Source organism: Elephas maximus, chromosome 19 (genome assembly GCF_024166365.1).
Source record: "Elephas maximus indicus isolate mEleMax1 chromosome 19, mEleMax1 primary haplotype, whole genome shotgun sequence".
Lineage (NCBI taxonomy): Eukaryota > Metazoa > Chordata > Mammalia > Proboscidea > Elephantidae > Elephas > Elephas maximus.
Genome location: NC_064837.1, coordinates 48,646,134 through 48,662,371, shown reverse-complemented (window position 1 = coordinate 48,662,371; position 16,238 = coordinate 48,646,134). Strand labels below are relative to the sequence as shown.

General features: G+C 52.0%; 1 protein-coding gene across 1 annotated transcript; it reads left to right on the top strand.

Annotated features, from left to right (window-relative positions):
• Nucleotides 1-9,675: 9,675 nt before the first annotated feature.
• Nucleotides 9,676-14,071, top strand: LOC126062074 (keratin, type I cytoskeletal 14). Its single transcript, XM_049859151.1, has 8 exons — nt 9,676-10,245; nt 11,473-11,555; nt 12,121-12,277; nt 12,443-12,604; nt 12,688-12,813; nt 12,909-13,129; nt 13,225-13,268; nt 13,824-14,071. The coding sequence occupies exons 1-8, from the start codon at nt 9,727-9,729 to the stop codon at nt 13,919-13,921; spliced, it is 1,410 nt and encodes a 469-aa protein (XP_049715108.1). The 5' UTR covers nt 9,676-9,726; the 3' UTR covers nt 13,922-14,071.
• Nucleotides 14,072-16,238: the final 2,167 nt, after the last annotated feature.

Genomic DNA, 16,238 nt, shown 5'->3' with positions numbered 1-16,238 from the left:
TTACAGGAGCAGACTGTCACATCTTTCTCCTAAGTCTTGGCTGGTGGGTTTGAACTGCCGACCTTTTGGTTAGCAGCTGAATGCTTCACCACAGTGCCACCAGGGATCCTTGCCAAAAACAATGGGAAAGGAAAAAAAGAGTGCAAATATCTTTATACATGTGCATAAAAATTATGTATGCAAGTGTATAAATAAAGAAATCAAATAAAAACTTTAAAAATGAAGAATCAGTTAATCACCTTGTTGAACACCGTATCAACTTCCTAATTAAAAGCAGGTTACATACACTAATTGTATCCTGGCCTGTCAATTTTATATTACTGCATAATTAACTTGAAATTAAAAAAAGATGGTAGTCCCTTGTAGAAGGTGTATGGAATAGAGAAAGGAGGGTCTGGGCCAACCTGGGGTTGAACCTCGAGTGTGACCTTGGGCAGATCCCTCATAGCTTGGTCACTCAGTTTCCCCATCCTTAAATTTAGGATATTAGTATCTACCTCACAGGGTTTGTGCAAAGGCTAAAGGAGATAAAGGGTGGACAAAGCACACAGTAGGCACTCAATAAATGCTCACTCACTCCATCTCTGTTTTCAGTTTTACCTCATTGGATTCTTGCAGCAAAGTTGGGGTCAGGCAGTTGTGTTCTGCTTCCTGAGGCTGAACTGGAACGAACACCTTCTCCCTCCCCACTCCCTGGCAAGTCTCCTCACTATTTTCCTTGCTCCCCTGACTCATTCCATTTTACAGGTGAGGAAACTGAGGCTCAGGGAGGTTGAGTGACTTGCCGAAGGGTTCATGACTGGTTAAGCAGGGTGTCAGAAAGAGCTCCTCTGTGCTGTCTCCATGCAGATCTCCTGATGAGCAGACCCCTGGACCCCTGCTAGCGGACCCGATCAAGTCAAAGGAGGCCACTATGTGCTCGGGAGATGTGGCCGGACCTCGGTGCTGGCAGGAGGCAGGCTGCAAGCCTGCCAGAGATAGGGGGCCTGGCTTTATGGAGCACCTTAGCACCTTTGGGACACCTGCAAGTTCAGTGACAGCTGGGAGGGGGATGCCAGGAGGCAGGAACTGCAAGAGGCACTAGACCTTGGAAACTGACCCCCGGGAAGCTTCCTGGCCCTAGCTTCCATCTGTAACATGGGGCTAATAACACCTACCTCCCCGGGTGGCTGTTAGAATTAAATGAGATAATATCCTGGCAGTGCCCAGAACAGCTCCTGGCAGAGCAGGGGCTCGGTAAACTGACACTCTGAGTGTCCTTCAGAGTCTGTGATTCTTCTTGGACCTCAGAAGATGTTTGTCGCTCTTGACAGTCATATGTTCCTCCTTCATGAGTTAGTGAAAGTTTCATATTCCATCATGTTTCCCTTTTTGTCTTAGCTGACAGGAAACCCAGAGACAGATGTGTATGGTAGTCTCTTCCCTAAAAGTAGCCCCAACTCTCTTTTGCAGTAGACACAAACGGGGGAGGGCGGTTCTGTCTAGCTGACAAAGGTACCCTCAGGAGCCAGATCTCTCCCTCCTTTCTCTAATACCAGACCCTTCTTTCTTGGGTGTGGGCTGGAGATAGCACCTACGCCTGCTGAGATAGTCATAGGATTCTAACCACTGGCCACTCAGAAGCTTCCCTGGGGTTTTTAAAATTCGAGCTGATCCCCTCTGGCCATGAGGCCGAAGGATGAGAGTGCAGGGTTGTCTCAGCCATGGTTCCAGCTTTGTGGAGGTAGCTGGCTAGTGCCAATGAAGCCAGCAGGTAGAGCAAGATGTGGGGGTGTGTGTATGCATGTGTGTGTGTGTGTGTGTGCGCATGTGCGTGTGTGAGAGAGAGAGAGTAGTCTGGTCTCAGCCTCCTCCTCATGTCCCTCTCATGCCTCCTCTTCCATCTTTTTGTGATGAGAGCCAATGAATTGCTTCTTGTTGAAGCTAATTCAAACTGTGTTTCTGTCACTTGCAACCAAAAAGCATTCATCAATACACCGTATCACCTAAATCTTGATTTATTTTTCCTCTATGCTTGCCCGATATTTTTAGTTTTACTGTGTGTGCATCTTTTATCATCCAAACACTCTTTCTAATGGAGTGAAATAGTGATTTTAGGGGGGCGGAGAGGACAGATATGGCCCATTGCACTGACAGCCAGGGGAGAGATGCAGAGAACTACGCCCTTGGTGATGCTGACTCCTGGGGCCTCCCCCGGCCTCAGGACCCATTGAATCCTGAGCAGTTGCTTCCCCATTCCCCACACTCCCAGGTACAGGGTGGGGGGAGGCCAGTGTTGGACCTCGAGTCTCAGAATGTGGGTCTGCTGGAAGCTCTCTGCCTCCTCCCCTCACACCCAATCCCCTACCCCCCAACTGTTCCTCATCAGGGTTCCTGGGCCCGCTCTGTTCCCATAGACTCCACCCTGGCCCAGCCCTCACAGACTCACCAGCACATCACCTCAGTTCAGATGGCCTCAGCAGCTCTGTGCTGGCCTCCCTGCCTCCTCTCTCTTGGCCCTCCCAGCTTGCTCCCTCCTCCTGTTACTCCAGCATTCCAGCACTATTGTGAGCTCTTCTTTGTTCTCTGCATCAAGAGCTCATCTTTGATCTCTGCCTCAAGGTCTTGGCCTGAATTTTGACACTCTCTCCAGGTATTGGTTGTTTTTTCTCCGGGTATTACCCCTTGCCTCCATTGGTCAAACTCTAGGGCTTATTTTCAGGGGACTCTGTGCCAAGTACCGTGTTGGCCACTTGCTGTGAGTTAGCGACTCCTCCCAATAATCCTGTGAGGTGGGAGCTGTGATTGTGCCCACTTTATAGGAACCTGAGGCTTGGAGGGCTTCAGTGACTTGTTCAAGGTCATGTGCCTGGTTGAGGGTGGAGCCCACACTGAACCCTGTTCTGAGTGACCCCAGAATCCCTGCTCCTCCCCTATCCCATGTGGTGTCTCAGTCTGGGGCGTGGGGTGGGCTACAGGACACTGAATCTGCTCTTGAACCTCTGATTGGTGGAAATGGCCCGTTTTCTTTCTATTCGAGAGGCTAATACTCCCCAGGGGCCCCTTCTCCCTCTTTCCTTCTGTCCTGCCAACCCCGTTGCTCAGGACTCCTGACGCAGCCATCCCAACTCCCAGGTGCTGACTGTCCTCACAACTCACGACTCAGCACTGAGTTCCCACGGCCACGCCCCAGGCTGGGAATGACCTCTCCCCCCCACACCCATCCAGGGCTCTTCTTTCTTCCAAAACCTGATCCAAAACTCACACTTTCCAGGAAGCCATCCACCTGCTACCTGCCCGACCTCCACCCCCCGCCCCCGGCTCCTCGGCTCTGGGCTTTCCACAACCCATGGGACAGAGAAAGCTCAGCTCATTTGTCCACCAGACTGGACAACCCCAAGGGCAGGGCTGTGTCTCCCCCATCAGACAGAGTAATGGCAGTAAAATGAGCATGCTGAGCACCCACTGTGGGTGCTGGAGTTTGTGGCCCTCTAGGGCACTGTGTGAGCTATAACAGGTCAGAGAGCAGTAGGAGGGCTGAGAAGGGCAGAGCCAAGTGACTGAGGTGATGACAGGGTTCTTCCTGGGAAAAGGTGTCTGAGCCAACACCATCCCTTACCTGGATAATGGAAGCATTTTCCTTACTGGTTTTCCCTTTTTTGTACCCCCACACACCCAAGCGACCATTCCAAGTATGCTCCACATGACTCCAGGGTGACCTTTGTACAGCACACACCTGACACTGTCTCTCCTCTGCTTGGTTTGCTAGCCCTTGGTCACCTGACCATCCAGGTCCTTAACAACCAGGACATAATTCTGGGTGCAAGCCCGGTTCTTTTCACCCCCGTCTTTTACCCTGCATATTTTTACCCTGCCTGGCTCAGAAGCCTGGGTGATATCTGTTAAGCATTTTGCACTTTTAAAGCGGGCTCTGCTGTGTGACGTTGGACATACCTCTTCTCTCTGGGTCTCAGTTCCTAAGTGGCAATGTTAAGAGGCCGTCTAGATGACTGCTGAGTCCCCTTTGGGCCCTGACTTTCAGGGACTTTAACAGGGGATCTGTCATTGAGAAGTGAGGTTTGTGGCCAGGCAGAGCTGGGTTTGAACCTGGCTGGGCAGCTTCCTTGCTGTGGACCTTGGTGATTTCCTCAACCTCTGAACCTTCTTCCTCGATCGTGGGATGGTCAGTCTGTCCTGCCGGCTTTGCAACGCCGCTGGGAGGCTCAGACGAAGCCATAGACATTGAAACGCTTGGCTCAACCTCAGCTGTAGTGTCAGCCTTGGCTCTCATAGAACACTGTCTTAGGAAACCAGCGGGCGGCAGAGCTCTCTGGGGGAAAGGGGACACCAGGGCCCCAGGGCAGTGCTCCAGGACCCTGACTGTCTGTTGTGTTTGCAGTCCTGCCTGCCAGCATGCTCCAGGCTCCCACACTATCCCTACCCTCCCTGGCAGCAGAGGCTGAGATCTGGGTCAGCTCAGGCCCCAGACTATGGTCTCTGCAGGTGACAGACCCGAGACTTGGTTGGAGAGAGGTGGGTAAAGTGAAGGGAGCTGGGATGGGGAGGGTGTAAAGGAGCAGTGGAAGAGATGGCCAGGAACACAGCACTCTGCCAGGTGGAAAGGAGTCCCTGGGTGGCACAAACAGTTAACGTGCTTGGCTGCTAACCTAAAGGTTGGCAGTTCGAGTCCACCCAGAGACACCTCAGAAGAAAGGCCTGACAATCTACTTCTGAAAAATCAGCCATTGAAAACCCTATGGAACACAGTTCCACTCTGACACACATGGGTCACTATGAGTAGGGACGGACTCCATGGCACTTGGTAGTGCTCGTCAAGAATTTCAAGGTCATGAAAGACAAGGAAAGCCTAAGGAGCTGTCACAGATTGGAGGAGACTAAGGAGACTTGACAACTAGCTGCAATGTGGGACCCTGGATTGAATCCTGCAACAGAAAAACCACATTAGTGGAAAACTGGTGAAATTAGAATAAAGTCTGTAGTTTAGTTAATAGAATTAGACCCACGTTGATTTCTTGGTTTTGGTAAGTGTACAGTGTTATATGTAATGTGTCAGTATTAGGGGAAGCTGAGTAACTGGTACACATGAACTCGTTGTACTGTTACTGTAGCTTTTTCTAAAAGTCTAAAATTATTTCAAAATAATAAGTTAAAAAATAGGAGCTCTCTCCCACAGCAGGTCTGTATTTGTGAAAAAGCCAGAGAAATTGGGTGGGGAAATATGGACCCGAAACCAGAGAATTCTGTGTCTCCTGCCTCCCTTTCCCCAGCACCCCTATACAACGAACTGAAAGCTTCTCCCAGAAGCCTTCCAGGCTGGCCCCCCACATCTTATTACAACAATGTCTGCAGCAAGGTTTCACTACTGACTGCCTCTGCAGCTGGTATAGTGCTCTGTTGGCTATATGGTGCAGTGGGGTGAATTGTCGTTGTTAGTTGTCATCGAGTCAGCTCCTACTCATAGTGACCTTAAGTATACCAGAATGAGACATTCATTCCCCAGGGCTGCACCATCCTCCCAATTGCTGGTATGTTTGAGCCCATCATTGCAGCCACTGTATCAATCCGTTTCATTGAGGATCTTCCTCTTTTTCCCTGGTCCTCTACTTTGGAGCTCTGGTAGCGCAGTGGTTAAGAGCTCAGCTGCAACCCAAAAGGTCTGCAGTTCAAATCCACCAACCCCTCCTTGGAAAACCTATGGGGCAGCTCTACTCTATTCTATAGGGTCGCTATGAGTCCTAATTGACTTGAAGGCAATGGGTTTAACGGGTCTACTTTACCAAGCATAACGCCCTTCTCCAGCAGCTGGTCCCCCTCCTGATGATGTCTCATCATCCTCTCTTCTGAGGAGTGTTCTTGCTGTACTTTCTCCGAGACCAATTAGTTTGTTCTTCTGGCAGTCCATGGTATGTATTCAATATTCTTCGTCAGCATCAAAATCCGAAAGCATCAATTCTCGTTTGGGCTTCCTTTTTCATTGTCCAGTTTTCACATGCATGTGAGGTGACTGAAAATACCATGGCTTCACTCAGGCACACGTTCATCATCAAAGTGACATCTTTGAATTCATGTCCACCTGGAACCTCGAAATGTGACCGTATTTGGAAATAGGGTCTTTGCAAATGCAGTGAAGTTAAGGATTGAGACGAGACCATACTAGATTAGGGTGGGTGCTTGATTCAATGAGTGTCCTTGTAAGAGACAGAAAAGGACACACAGAGGCACACAGGGAAGATGGCCATGAGAAGAAGGAGGCAGAGATTGGAGTTATGCTGCCACCGGCCAAGGAACACCTGAGACCAGAACATGGAACACCAGAAGATGGAAGAGACAAGGGAGGATCCCCACTTAGGGCCTTCGGAGAGAGCATGGCCCTGTGGATACTTGGATTTCAGACTTCTGGCTTTCAGAACTGTGAAAGAATTGATTTCCATTGGTTTAAGCCACCAAGTTTGTGATAATTTGCTATGGCAATCCTAGGAATCTAATACATACAGTCTGCATTTTTTTCACGTTTTTCTGGATCTAATGTAATTTTGATGTGTGTCCTCTTTCTTCTTCCAGGCTGGGAGCTTCCTGCCAGCTCTGAGGGCAGGGGGTATGCCTCCGCCCTCAGACTGGACTGTCCCAAGGTCTCCTCTTTTCTTAGGATCCCAACCCATAGTGCCCAGCCCAGTCCTGAGCACACAATGCAGGCTCTGTGGGGGGCTGCCTGGCCCTGACTGCTTCACCTGTTTGGATTGGCATCTGTTCCCCACCTTCACCCTGCAGGCTGGTACAGGGCTACTCACTAACCACAGGAGGCACCGCCCCTGTGGCTTCTCCTTTACCCACCTCTTTTCGGGCAGGCGTTGAGAGGGTGCCAGGTAATGACGCCCATACAAAGCCTACCAGGAGTCTAGAAGTCAGGATGGGGGGGAGGTGCTCCAGGCCCCAGTAGGTGTAGCTGGTTATCTGATATGTTCCTCCTGCCCCTATCTCATTAGCCTCTGCTGCCCCTGAAAGTTACCTCTCCGCATAATGTCATGAGCTCCAAGCCTGCCAGGCACTAGGGAGGGGATGGGAATGTGACATCCTCTCCTCTCCTTGCCTGACTGGGCTGTTTGCAGGTCCTAGGTCACTGGGTTACGTGCCTGCAGAGGGGTGGGAGGTTGGCCCCAGCGTCTGTGCCAAGGTTTGCGAACCCTGGGTCAGGGAAGAAGATTGAAACTTGTGTTCCATGATGAGCTTCTAGAGTCCCTGGGACTGGAAGAGCCAGCAAAGGCCTCTCTTAGCTGTGTGCATGGGTTGATCTGTCTTTGGTTGCCTACAGCCTTCATCTTGTGGATCCCCTTGGAGGGGGGGAAGGATGGAGCTTCTTTTGGGTTCCACTGAGTCAAATGAAAGGGGAAGAAGAGTTTATCTTGTCTCCTATGTTCCAGGGCTTTTTTCCTTGGATCCCCGCAGTGGAAGGAGACAAGGCGATAGGGGACATAGAAGAAGCCTGTATGGGACTCTGTACCCCATCCTGCTTCCTGGACCCCTCTGGATGCTGCATTTTTGTCTACTGAAGCACCCCCAACACTTTACCCACAGCCTATAGGAACATGCCTCCCAACAAAAGATCTGTCTCTCAGCCAGAATCCCTACTGCCTCTATTGGGGAAATTGCAGGGCTGGGCCCGGGGTGAGGGGAGCCATTCTCTGGACGGAGATTAAGCGAGTCTGTTAGTGGTGGGTGGAGCGGGGTGGGGCCCTGGCTTACTCACATCCTCGAAAGCCCTCAGCATGGCAGATTCAGGAGCCCACAGCCCCATGTGTCTGTCTCAGCATTGTCTTCTGAGCTTCTAAGCCCTGTGGAGGGAGGGGGCTGTTGCAGGGGGAGGGCCTCCCTGACTTCTGCCTTGGTGGCTGTAGAGGTGGGGTGGGGTGAGGGAGGCCTCGCTTCCCTTCTGGGAGCAGTAGGTCCTAGGAAGAGCGTTGGAGCCTCCAGCAGGGGCTGTTGGGGCCTGTCTGGAGAGATAGGACAAGTCAGGCAGCCCCAGACACGACCACATTCCTCCCTACATGCCTGCCAGTGTATGTGGAGCTGGGCGGTTGGCGGGCAGATGGGGTAGCGGCTGAAAGGGGATTCCCTTGGAGCTTGTCTGGGAGAGGGCTCATTGGGGGCTAGATGAAAGACCCTGGTTTTGATTGACACAGTAGTTGCAACAGTGGACTCAAACAAGTATATCAATGATCGTGAGGATGGCGCAGGACCGGGCAATGTTTCATTCTGTTATACGTAAGGTCTCCGTGAATCAGAGCCCACTTGACATCAACTAATGACAACATTCCCCAAGGAACACTTTGGTGGGGGGGGACTGGGGAGTGTAATATTTGAGGCTATGATATATAGACCCTCATGGCAGGGCCAATGGACTCCTGGAAATGTCTCCTGATCCTCAGGGCTTTGGGAGTCAGGGATATTTGTGTCCACCCTGGCCAAATCCTCAATACAGCCTGCTCCACTGCCAGGTGTCCCTTGGGCCAAATCCCATGACACTCCACAGGGGCTCAAGTGAGGGGGCCTGAGGCAACTCCCCACTAGCGCAGCCCTGGGCCCTGAGAAGACACTGGGAGCTAGAAACAACCCCCTCCCCTCTAGGCCTGTTCTAGGGATTCTGCTCCACCCCCTTTAAAGCTAAGGCAGTGCTAACCTGCCTTCGAGCAGTACTTGGTTTACAAAAAACCTTTTCATAGACATTGCCACCTTAGATTCTTGGAGCTGACTCTGCAGTAGGCAGGGTGGATGGCATTTACTCCCACTTTAGAGATGAGCAAACTGGGGCTCCGAGAATGTGATGTATCAGGTCTTAGGTTGCACAGGTGTGAATGGCAGAGCCAGGACTCATTTGACTCAAGACTCCATGGTCTTTTTTTTACATTCTGGCTGTGCCTGTGAGGCCACCTGCCCTTGGCCAAATTGAGCTGCCAATGCCATGAACCCTTGGGAGCAGAGTGGCCAGTTGCCTAGTATGTGGATGAAACCACCTGAATTTCCCTTTAATGGGGTTGCCAGGAGGGAGTCTGAGACACCAGACTACCTGGGTATTTCAGGGATGTACCATACTCCTTAGCACAACCCAGCAGATCAGACCTGGTGGTGGCATGGGTGGTGGCACTGGCGGTGGTGATGGGCTCTTGTCGGACAGTGAGACCTTCTTGTCTCATCTTATAGATGGTACCACTGAGAATGTGGTACCACTATGACATGGCCAGTGCTGGTGCTCCTCCTGCCAGCTATCAGTCACCTGGCGCTGTGGGCTGCCGCTAACATCTAAGGGGATGTTTAAGGCCCATCCAGTTAATGGGGAACCAGCAGGTCACCAGGTTTACGATCCTGAGAGGTCCTGCTCAGGAGGCTAGGTGCAGGCTCCTGAGGCCGAGTTCTGGGGTCCTATGGGAAAGTATAGCCTGCAGGCCCACACCTCCCTGTGTGAATCATGCCTGGTACACAAGAAAGCCAAAAACGCCCCAAACAAGTGAGTTTACAGTAAAATATGACAGACATGACGAGACGAAGGAGAGGAGGGATCTGGTTGGGAGTTGGCACTGCCCGTGGGTGATGAAAGCCAAGGGGAATGGAAACTGCCAGGCCCGCCCCCTAGTCATGAGTATAAAGCTCTCGCATCTTTTACACCTTACCTGAGCACCTTTCTCTTCTCTCTGCCAACTTGCTCTCTCACTGATTCACCTCCTTCTCGGCACCATGACCACCTACAGCCGCCAATTCACCTCCTCCAGCTCCCTGAAGGGCTCTGGTGGCATCGGCGGCGGTTCCAGCCGCATCTCCTCTGTCCTGACTGCAGGCTCCTGCCGGGCCCCCAGTGCCTATGGGGGCCTGTCAGTCTCCTCCTCCCGCTTCTCCTCTGGGGGAGCCTGCGGGATAGGGGGTGGCTATGGCGGTGGCTTCAGCAGCAGCAGCAGCTTTGGTGGTGGCTTTGGTGGAGGATACGGTGGTGGTCTTGGTGCTGGCTTTGGTGGTGGCTTTGGTGGTGGCCTGGGTGGTGGCTTGGGTGGTGGCGATGGGCTCCTAGTGGGCAGTGAGAAAGTGACCATGCAGAACCTCAACGACCGCCTGGCCTCCTACCTGGACAAGGTGCGTGCCCTGGAGGAAGCCAATGCTGACCTGGAGGTGAAGATCCGCGACTGGTACCAGAAGCAGAGGCCTGCTGAAATCAAAGACTACAGCCCCTACTTCAAGACCATCGAGGACCTGAGGAACAAGGTTTGTGGACTGGACACTGGGAGGTGCCATCCCAGCTACCTCCCTCTGGCAACAGTAGCTACTTAGGCCACTGGCACCTTTAGACTCCTAGGAGGATGGACTCCAACCCCAGATCTCTTCTTCCGAGGCCCTGCACTCCCCAAACAGGACTAGTCAGTAGGAAGATATTCTTCCCACCCTAGCCTTGCTCCTGTGCTTCTGGGCTCCAAGTTCTCAGACCCTGTGAGACCAGTGGTTCCAGCTGTTACATTTTACAGAGGGAGAAGCTGAAGATTGGAGAGGTGCTGTGACCTGCCCAAGGTCACACAAAGAAGTAATGGCAGAGCTGAGGCTGGAACCCTGGCCCCCATCTTCCAATACAGGAGCCAGCTACCTGTTCTCTAGTACAGGGGTGGAGTGAGGCTGCAACGGGACCAGGCTAGACACTCAAACCGCTCATTAGCTCATTAGTCTGGGCCGTGGTAACTGCCGCCCTTGTGCCTTGGCACCAGCTGGCCCTTCCCCACGGCCAGGCAGGCTTGCAAAACTCACAGAGATAATCAATTATGTTCCCTGCACAGAAGAGGGTCTGGGTGGGCTTGTGTCATCTGACTCCAGCCCCTGCCTTCCATATCACCCAGAGCCCTCCCTGCTGACCCCGCTTCCCTTGCCTGGCTTGGCTGCTTCTCATGGGTTAGGGAAATGAGATAATGCGGGAAGGAACTTCAGCCAAGCTCAGGGTTCAATCTATCCGATTTACCTTCCCCTGTTTCCTCTTTGCTAATCCTCTGTGCAAGTTGGGTCTTACATCTTCGAAAAGTCCCTCCTGAGGCCCCACACCTTGTGGGATTACAAAAGAATGTGTGTAGCTGCAAAGGACGGGCTTCCGCAGAGAGAGGAAGAATCAGAACAGGAAGGGGGTCCAGAGAGCTTTTCGCTCAATCCCCTCATCTTTAAGTGGGGAACTTGATCCAGACCTGGCTCAGGTATCACAGCAAGTCAGTGACAGAACTGGGACCAGAACTTAACGGCTTTTTGATTCGAAAGCCAGAGCTCTTTCTACCCTCTCTGCCCACCACATATCAGGAAATTTCTGAGACTAATCTGGACCCTGTGTGGTTATCCTTTTAGGCGGCTGTAGTGAAGTTTTGGGCGGCTGGGGGAAGGAATGCAAAGGCTAACTCAGGCTGCAGCGGCCTGGCCAGTGAGGCCCGTTGAACGAATGACCTGTGTTCTTCCATCTTGCAGATCCTCACAGCCACCGTGGACAATGCCAATGTTGTCCTGCAGATTGACAATGCCCGCCTGGCTGCTGATGACTTCCGTACCAAGTGAGTTTGCAGTGGTGGCCCAGAACCTCCAGCCTCCCCAGGGTGGGCAGTTTTGGAGCAGTGTCTCCAAACAGCTGACCAGTGCCAGGAGGGCTACAGGAAAACCCCTTGGGGAGCTTGTAAACATGTTAGCCTCTTGGGCCCCACCCTTGGAGCTCTGATTCAATCATTTTTGGCAGGCTGTCTGAGTAATTGTGATCCACAGGCAAGTTTGGGAACCACTGCTTTAGGGAGGGGTGCTCCCTGCTTTCCCACCTGACCCTGAAGGGCAGGAGGTGGTCATGCGTGGAGGCCTCGTGCACTATCGCTTGCCTAGAGCTGTGAGCACCACCACCCTTGTCCACATTCTGCAGCATGATCACCTACCTTGTTCTTAGTGCTGCCAGAAACATTCAGCCTGAGTGATCCATGGGTATGGTGTCCAATCATGCCACCTTTAAGATTTTCTCCACAAACTACCCACCACTGAGTGCCAGTTATGGGAAGCCACTGCAGGGGGACGAGGACAAAGCTTTCAGTGTGGCCAGAATGGGTGTCTCATTTCTCTTCTGCTGGGTCATCTCAGGTATGAGACAGAGCTGAACCTGCGCATGAGTGTGGAGGCCGACATCAACGGCCTGCGCAGGGTGTTGGACGAGCTGACCCTGGCCAGGACTGACCTGGAGATGCAGATTGAGAGCCTGAAGGAGGAGCTGGTCTACATGAGGAAGAACCATGAGGAGGTGAGCGCTAACTGGGAAGGGCAGCTTCAGAGATAAGCTGGGAGGGAAGAGCTGGACTTGAGATGAGGGGAGGGCATTAATCAGGCCATGAGCACCTTTGATTAGGGAGCCTCAACCTTTTGTAAGGGGAAACTCCTGACAGTGGACTGTTCTCTGATTGTGCAGGAGATGAACTCCCTGAGAAGCCAGGTGGGCGGGGACGTCAACGTGGAGATGGATGCAGCCCCTGGTGTGGACCTGAGCCGTATCTTGAACGAAATGCGCGACCAATACGAGAAGATAGCAGAGAAGAACCGCAAGGATGCCGAAGAATGGTTCTTCAGCAAGGTGGGTGCCATTCGAGGTGGAAGGAACCCGGGAGATCTGCTTTCCGCAGCCTCCGGGTGTGAACGGTGTTCTCTTTTCTCCAGACAGAGGAGCTGAACCGCGAGGTGGCCACCAACAGCGAGCTGGTGCAGAGCGGCAAGAGCGAGATCTCAGAGCTCCGGCGCACGATGCAGAACCTAGAGATCGAGCTGCAGTCCCAGCTCAGCATGGTAGGAGTGCTGCCAGGCATGGGGTGTGCCCAGGGCCTGGGAGGGAGGCATTGACTACTGTCATTAATCCCTGGTCCTCTTTCCCTTCCTTGCAGAAAGCATCCCTGGAGAACAGCCTGGAGGAGACCAAAGGCCGCTACTGCATGCAGCTGGCCCAGATCCAGGAAATGATCAGCAGTGTGGAGGAGCAGCTGGCACAGCTGCGCTGCGAGATGGAGCAGCAGAACCAGGAATACAAGATCCTGCTGGACGTGAAGACACGCCTGGAGCAGGAGATTGCCACCTACCGCCGCCTGCTGGAGGGCGAGGACACCCAGTGAGTGTCCCACCCTCCCCGCATTCCATGCCCCCATTGCTCTCTCTTTGTGTCTTCCATGTGTCTAACCGCCCTGTCCTTTTCTGTCTTCACAGCCTCTCCTCCTCGTTCTCCTCTGGCTCTCAGTCTCACAGAGAAGGTAAGACCTTCCTCTTTATCATGTCTGGGCTTGTGAGCACCCTGCCCCCCAGCAGTTCTAGGGAATTGATTACAGGCTTCTTGAAGGACTGAACTAGACTTTCCTCCCACGGTACCCCTTATAAACTGTCTGGGGTAGAAGAAGTCATTCTTCTAGACCATCCTTATGGTTAGGAATTGGTGGTCTCCTTCCATTACTTCTCCTGTTCAGTGTCTGCAGCAGACCCCACGGCTATGGTGGTCAGCACCACACATGGTTCCTCCTGCCAAGACCAGTCCATTTGGGTGGATTTTTTTTTTTTTCAGTTGGGTCTGAGTTCTTAGGAAGCACCAGTCTGAGGGCTCAGGCTCTGTCCCTGACCTGAGGGAGCCCTAGACTGTAAGAAATGTGCTGATGGTATCAGTGCTTAGGCAACAGGGGTGAGTGAAGTGATAATCAGGGGAGAGGGCAGAAAGACAGGTTCACTTAAATCCCCTCACCTCCTTGGCTTCCCTACTCCTGATTTCCCCATTGCCTGTCCACCTCTGGTAACGCCCTCTCTGCCTTCTTCTCCAGGAACCTCCACCAGCCGCCAGATCCGCACCAAGGTCGTGGATGTGCACGATGGCAAGGTGGTGTCCAGCCACGAGCAGGTCCTTCGTTCCAAGAACTAAGGCTATACAGCACAGCTCAGGCCTAGGAGACCCCCTACGTGGCCACAGATCTCTCTGGGGGATCCCCTCTTCCACCCTCCAAGCACTTCACCCCTGGACTCTGCTTCACCCTTCCCCACTCCTGGCAATCAATAAAGCTTCATTTTTTGAGTTGCACAACTCTCGCCTCTGCCTGGTCATTGCTGGGAGTGGAGGTGGGAAAAAGTGGGGGAAGTATCTCTTTGGAGCTAGTTACAGCAGCTGGCTATGGCCTCTGGGACTGGGAGAAAGGGTTTGGGGGTGGGTTGGCCTCAGGTCCCAGGATGGCTTTCGTCATCTCAAAAAAGGTGCAGATAAATGTGTGTACCAGGTCATATGTGGTGTCTCTTAGGGCATGGAGGAACATTCATTCATTCACTCATTAGTTCATTGAGTCACCAGATACCGAGTGCCTGTTATGTGCCAGGCACTGTGCTATGTTAAGCATTCTTAACATTTTTTGATCAGTGATTCGTTTGAGAATATATTGACAGCTACAGATCTTCTCCTGTTCCCCAAATAAGCACACACACACACACACAAACATCTGCAAACAATTTCCTGGTGCTCATGGATCCCCTAAAGCTCATCAGGGGAGGGCCATGAGCCCTAGGTAAGAGCACATGCCCTACTGACAGTCCTCTCTCTCTCCAAGCCATCCAATTCTGCCTCCAGAGCTGGGTTTGAATTCTGCCTGCATTTAGTTTGTTGTCCTAGGGTAAGTTGCTTATCATCTCCAAGCCTTAGTTTCAATATCTGTAAGGTGGGCATGATGACAGTACCTGCCTCTTGGGCTTGTTGGGAGGATTAGCTGGAAGAATGAGTGTAAAGGCTCTAGCGTACAGCCTGGTATAGTGAAGGCTCAACACACTGCTGCATTAATGATCCTGTGTGTGCTACTTTTTGTATGTGGGGACTATCTGCTCACAATGAGGGCAATTTTTGGAGGATTTGGGAACAGACCGATAGATTTCTAACCCTGGCTCTGTTCTGCACTAGCTCTGTGACTTTGGAGCATTTAAGTCTGAGTTTCCTTACCTGTACAGTGAGGGCAATGAACCCTGCTTCTTTGGGTTGATGTGAGAATTCAATGACTTAATGCTCATGAAGAACCAGGGTTGTTAGAGCCTCCCCTTGGTGGGTAGTGTCTTTTCCTCTCTTTTAGGGGCTGGAAAGGGAGGAGAAAGGGGAGCAACCTTACCTTAGTGAGTAGAGAAGATTCCAGATGTGGGTGCGGTTGACTACCCCAGGCTAGGAAAGAGTTGGCCAGTCACTCTGTGAATCTTAATAGCTCATTCATTTGAACAAAACTTCTAGGGGGAATTAGGGGTGAGGCTGGTGTTGAAAAAGGCTGCTTGGGCAAAGGGTCTACAAGCCTGGCCGTTGGAATCAGACAACCTGGGTTTGAGTGACTGGCTTGGAGTGACTTGCTTGCCATTAACTAGCCTTGAAGAGTTTGGGCAAGATACTGAACCCCACTTTCCCTTTTAAGTGGGAGTAAAATCTTTTACTACATAAGGATTAAATGAGCTCATGCTGGCAACAAGTTTAACATCGTGTTTGGCACATAGTCAGGGCTCTATAAATGGGAGTGTAAGAGGATGAGTTATCAGGAAAAGAAATGATGTTGGTTTCTCTTGTCCCCACCTCCACCCCAGGAAAGAGGCTTGTTTTGTGTTCCTGAAACTCTGGAATGTCTTTTTACCTGAGTTTCTGCATCAAGAAGAGTTGGCCTGAGTGGTCCCTGGGAGAAGGTGGGCCATCCTGGAAGTGAATGTTTGCAGTTTAGAAGATATAAGGGGATAACTCAGGGAGGAGGGAGGTTTGAGAGAGCTTCTTTGGAGACTGGGAAGGATGGGGGTCTGTGGGCTGTAAAGGTGGTAGGATTCTGGTGGACAAGGGCTGCATGATATCCCTAGGGTTGCTGGACCCTGGTATCAGACTTTCCAGTTGGGCAACGAGCTTCCTGCTAAAATGTGGCACGCAATCTGGGGAGTGGTCCACATTTGAGAGGCAACATAGACCTGGACAGAGAGCAAAACATATTAGCAGTCACCAGTGGGGACTGAAGACGAGAGGACCCACCCCAAATGCTCTGGACTGCGTAAGAATCTCCAGACACCACCCGACCTTGGAGGTGGTGCCAGAGAGTAAAATTTCCATCCCCAAAGGAGGTTGACACAATTCAGAAGGATAGAAATGTGAGATTTCTTAGACTTGAATGCAGTGGGTTGAGATTCGCCTGTGCTGGAGTGGCTGCCACTACTGTTTGGAGGGAGTATGGGAAAGAATTGGGCTT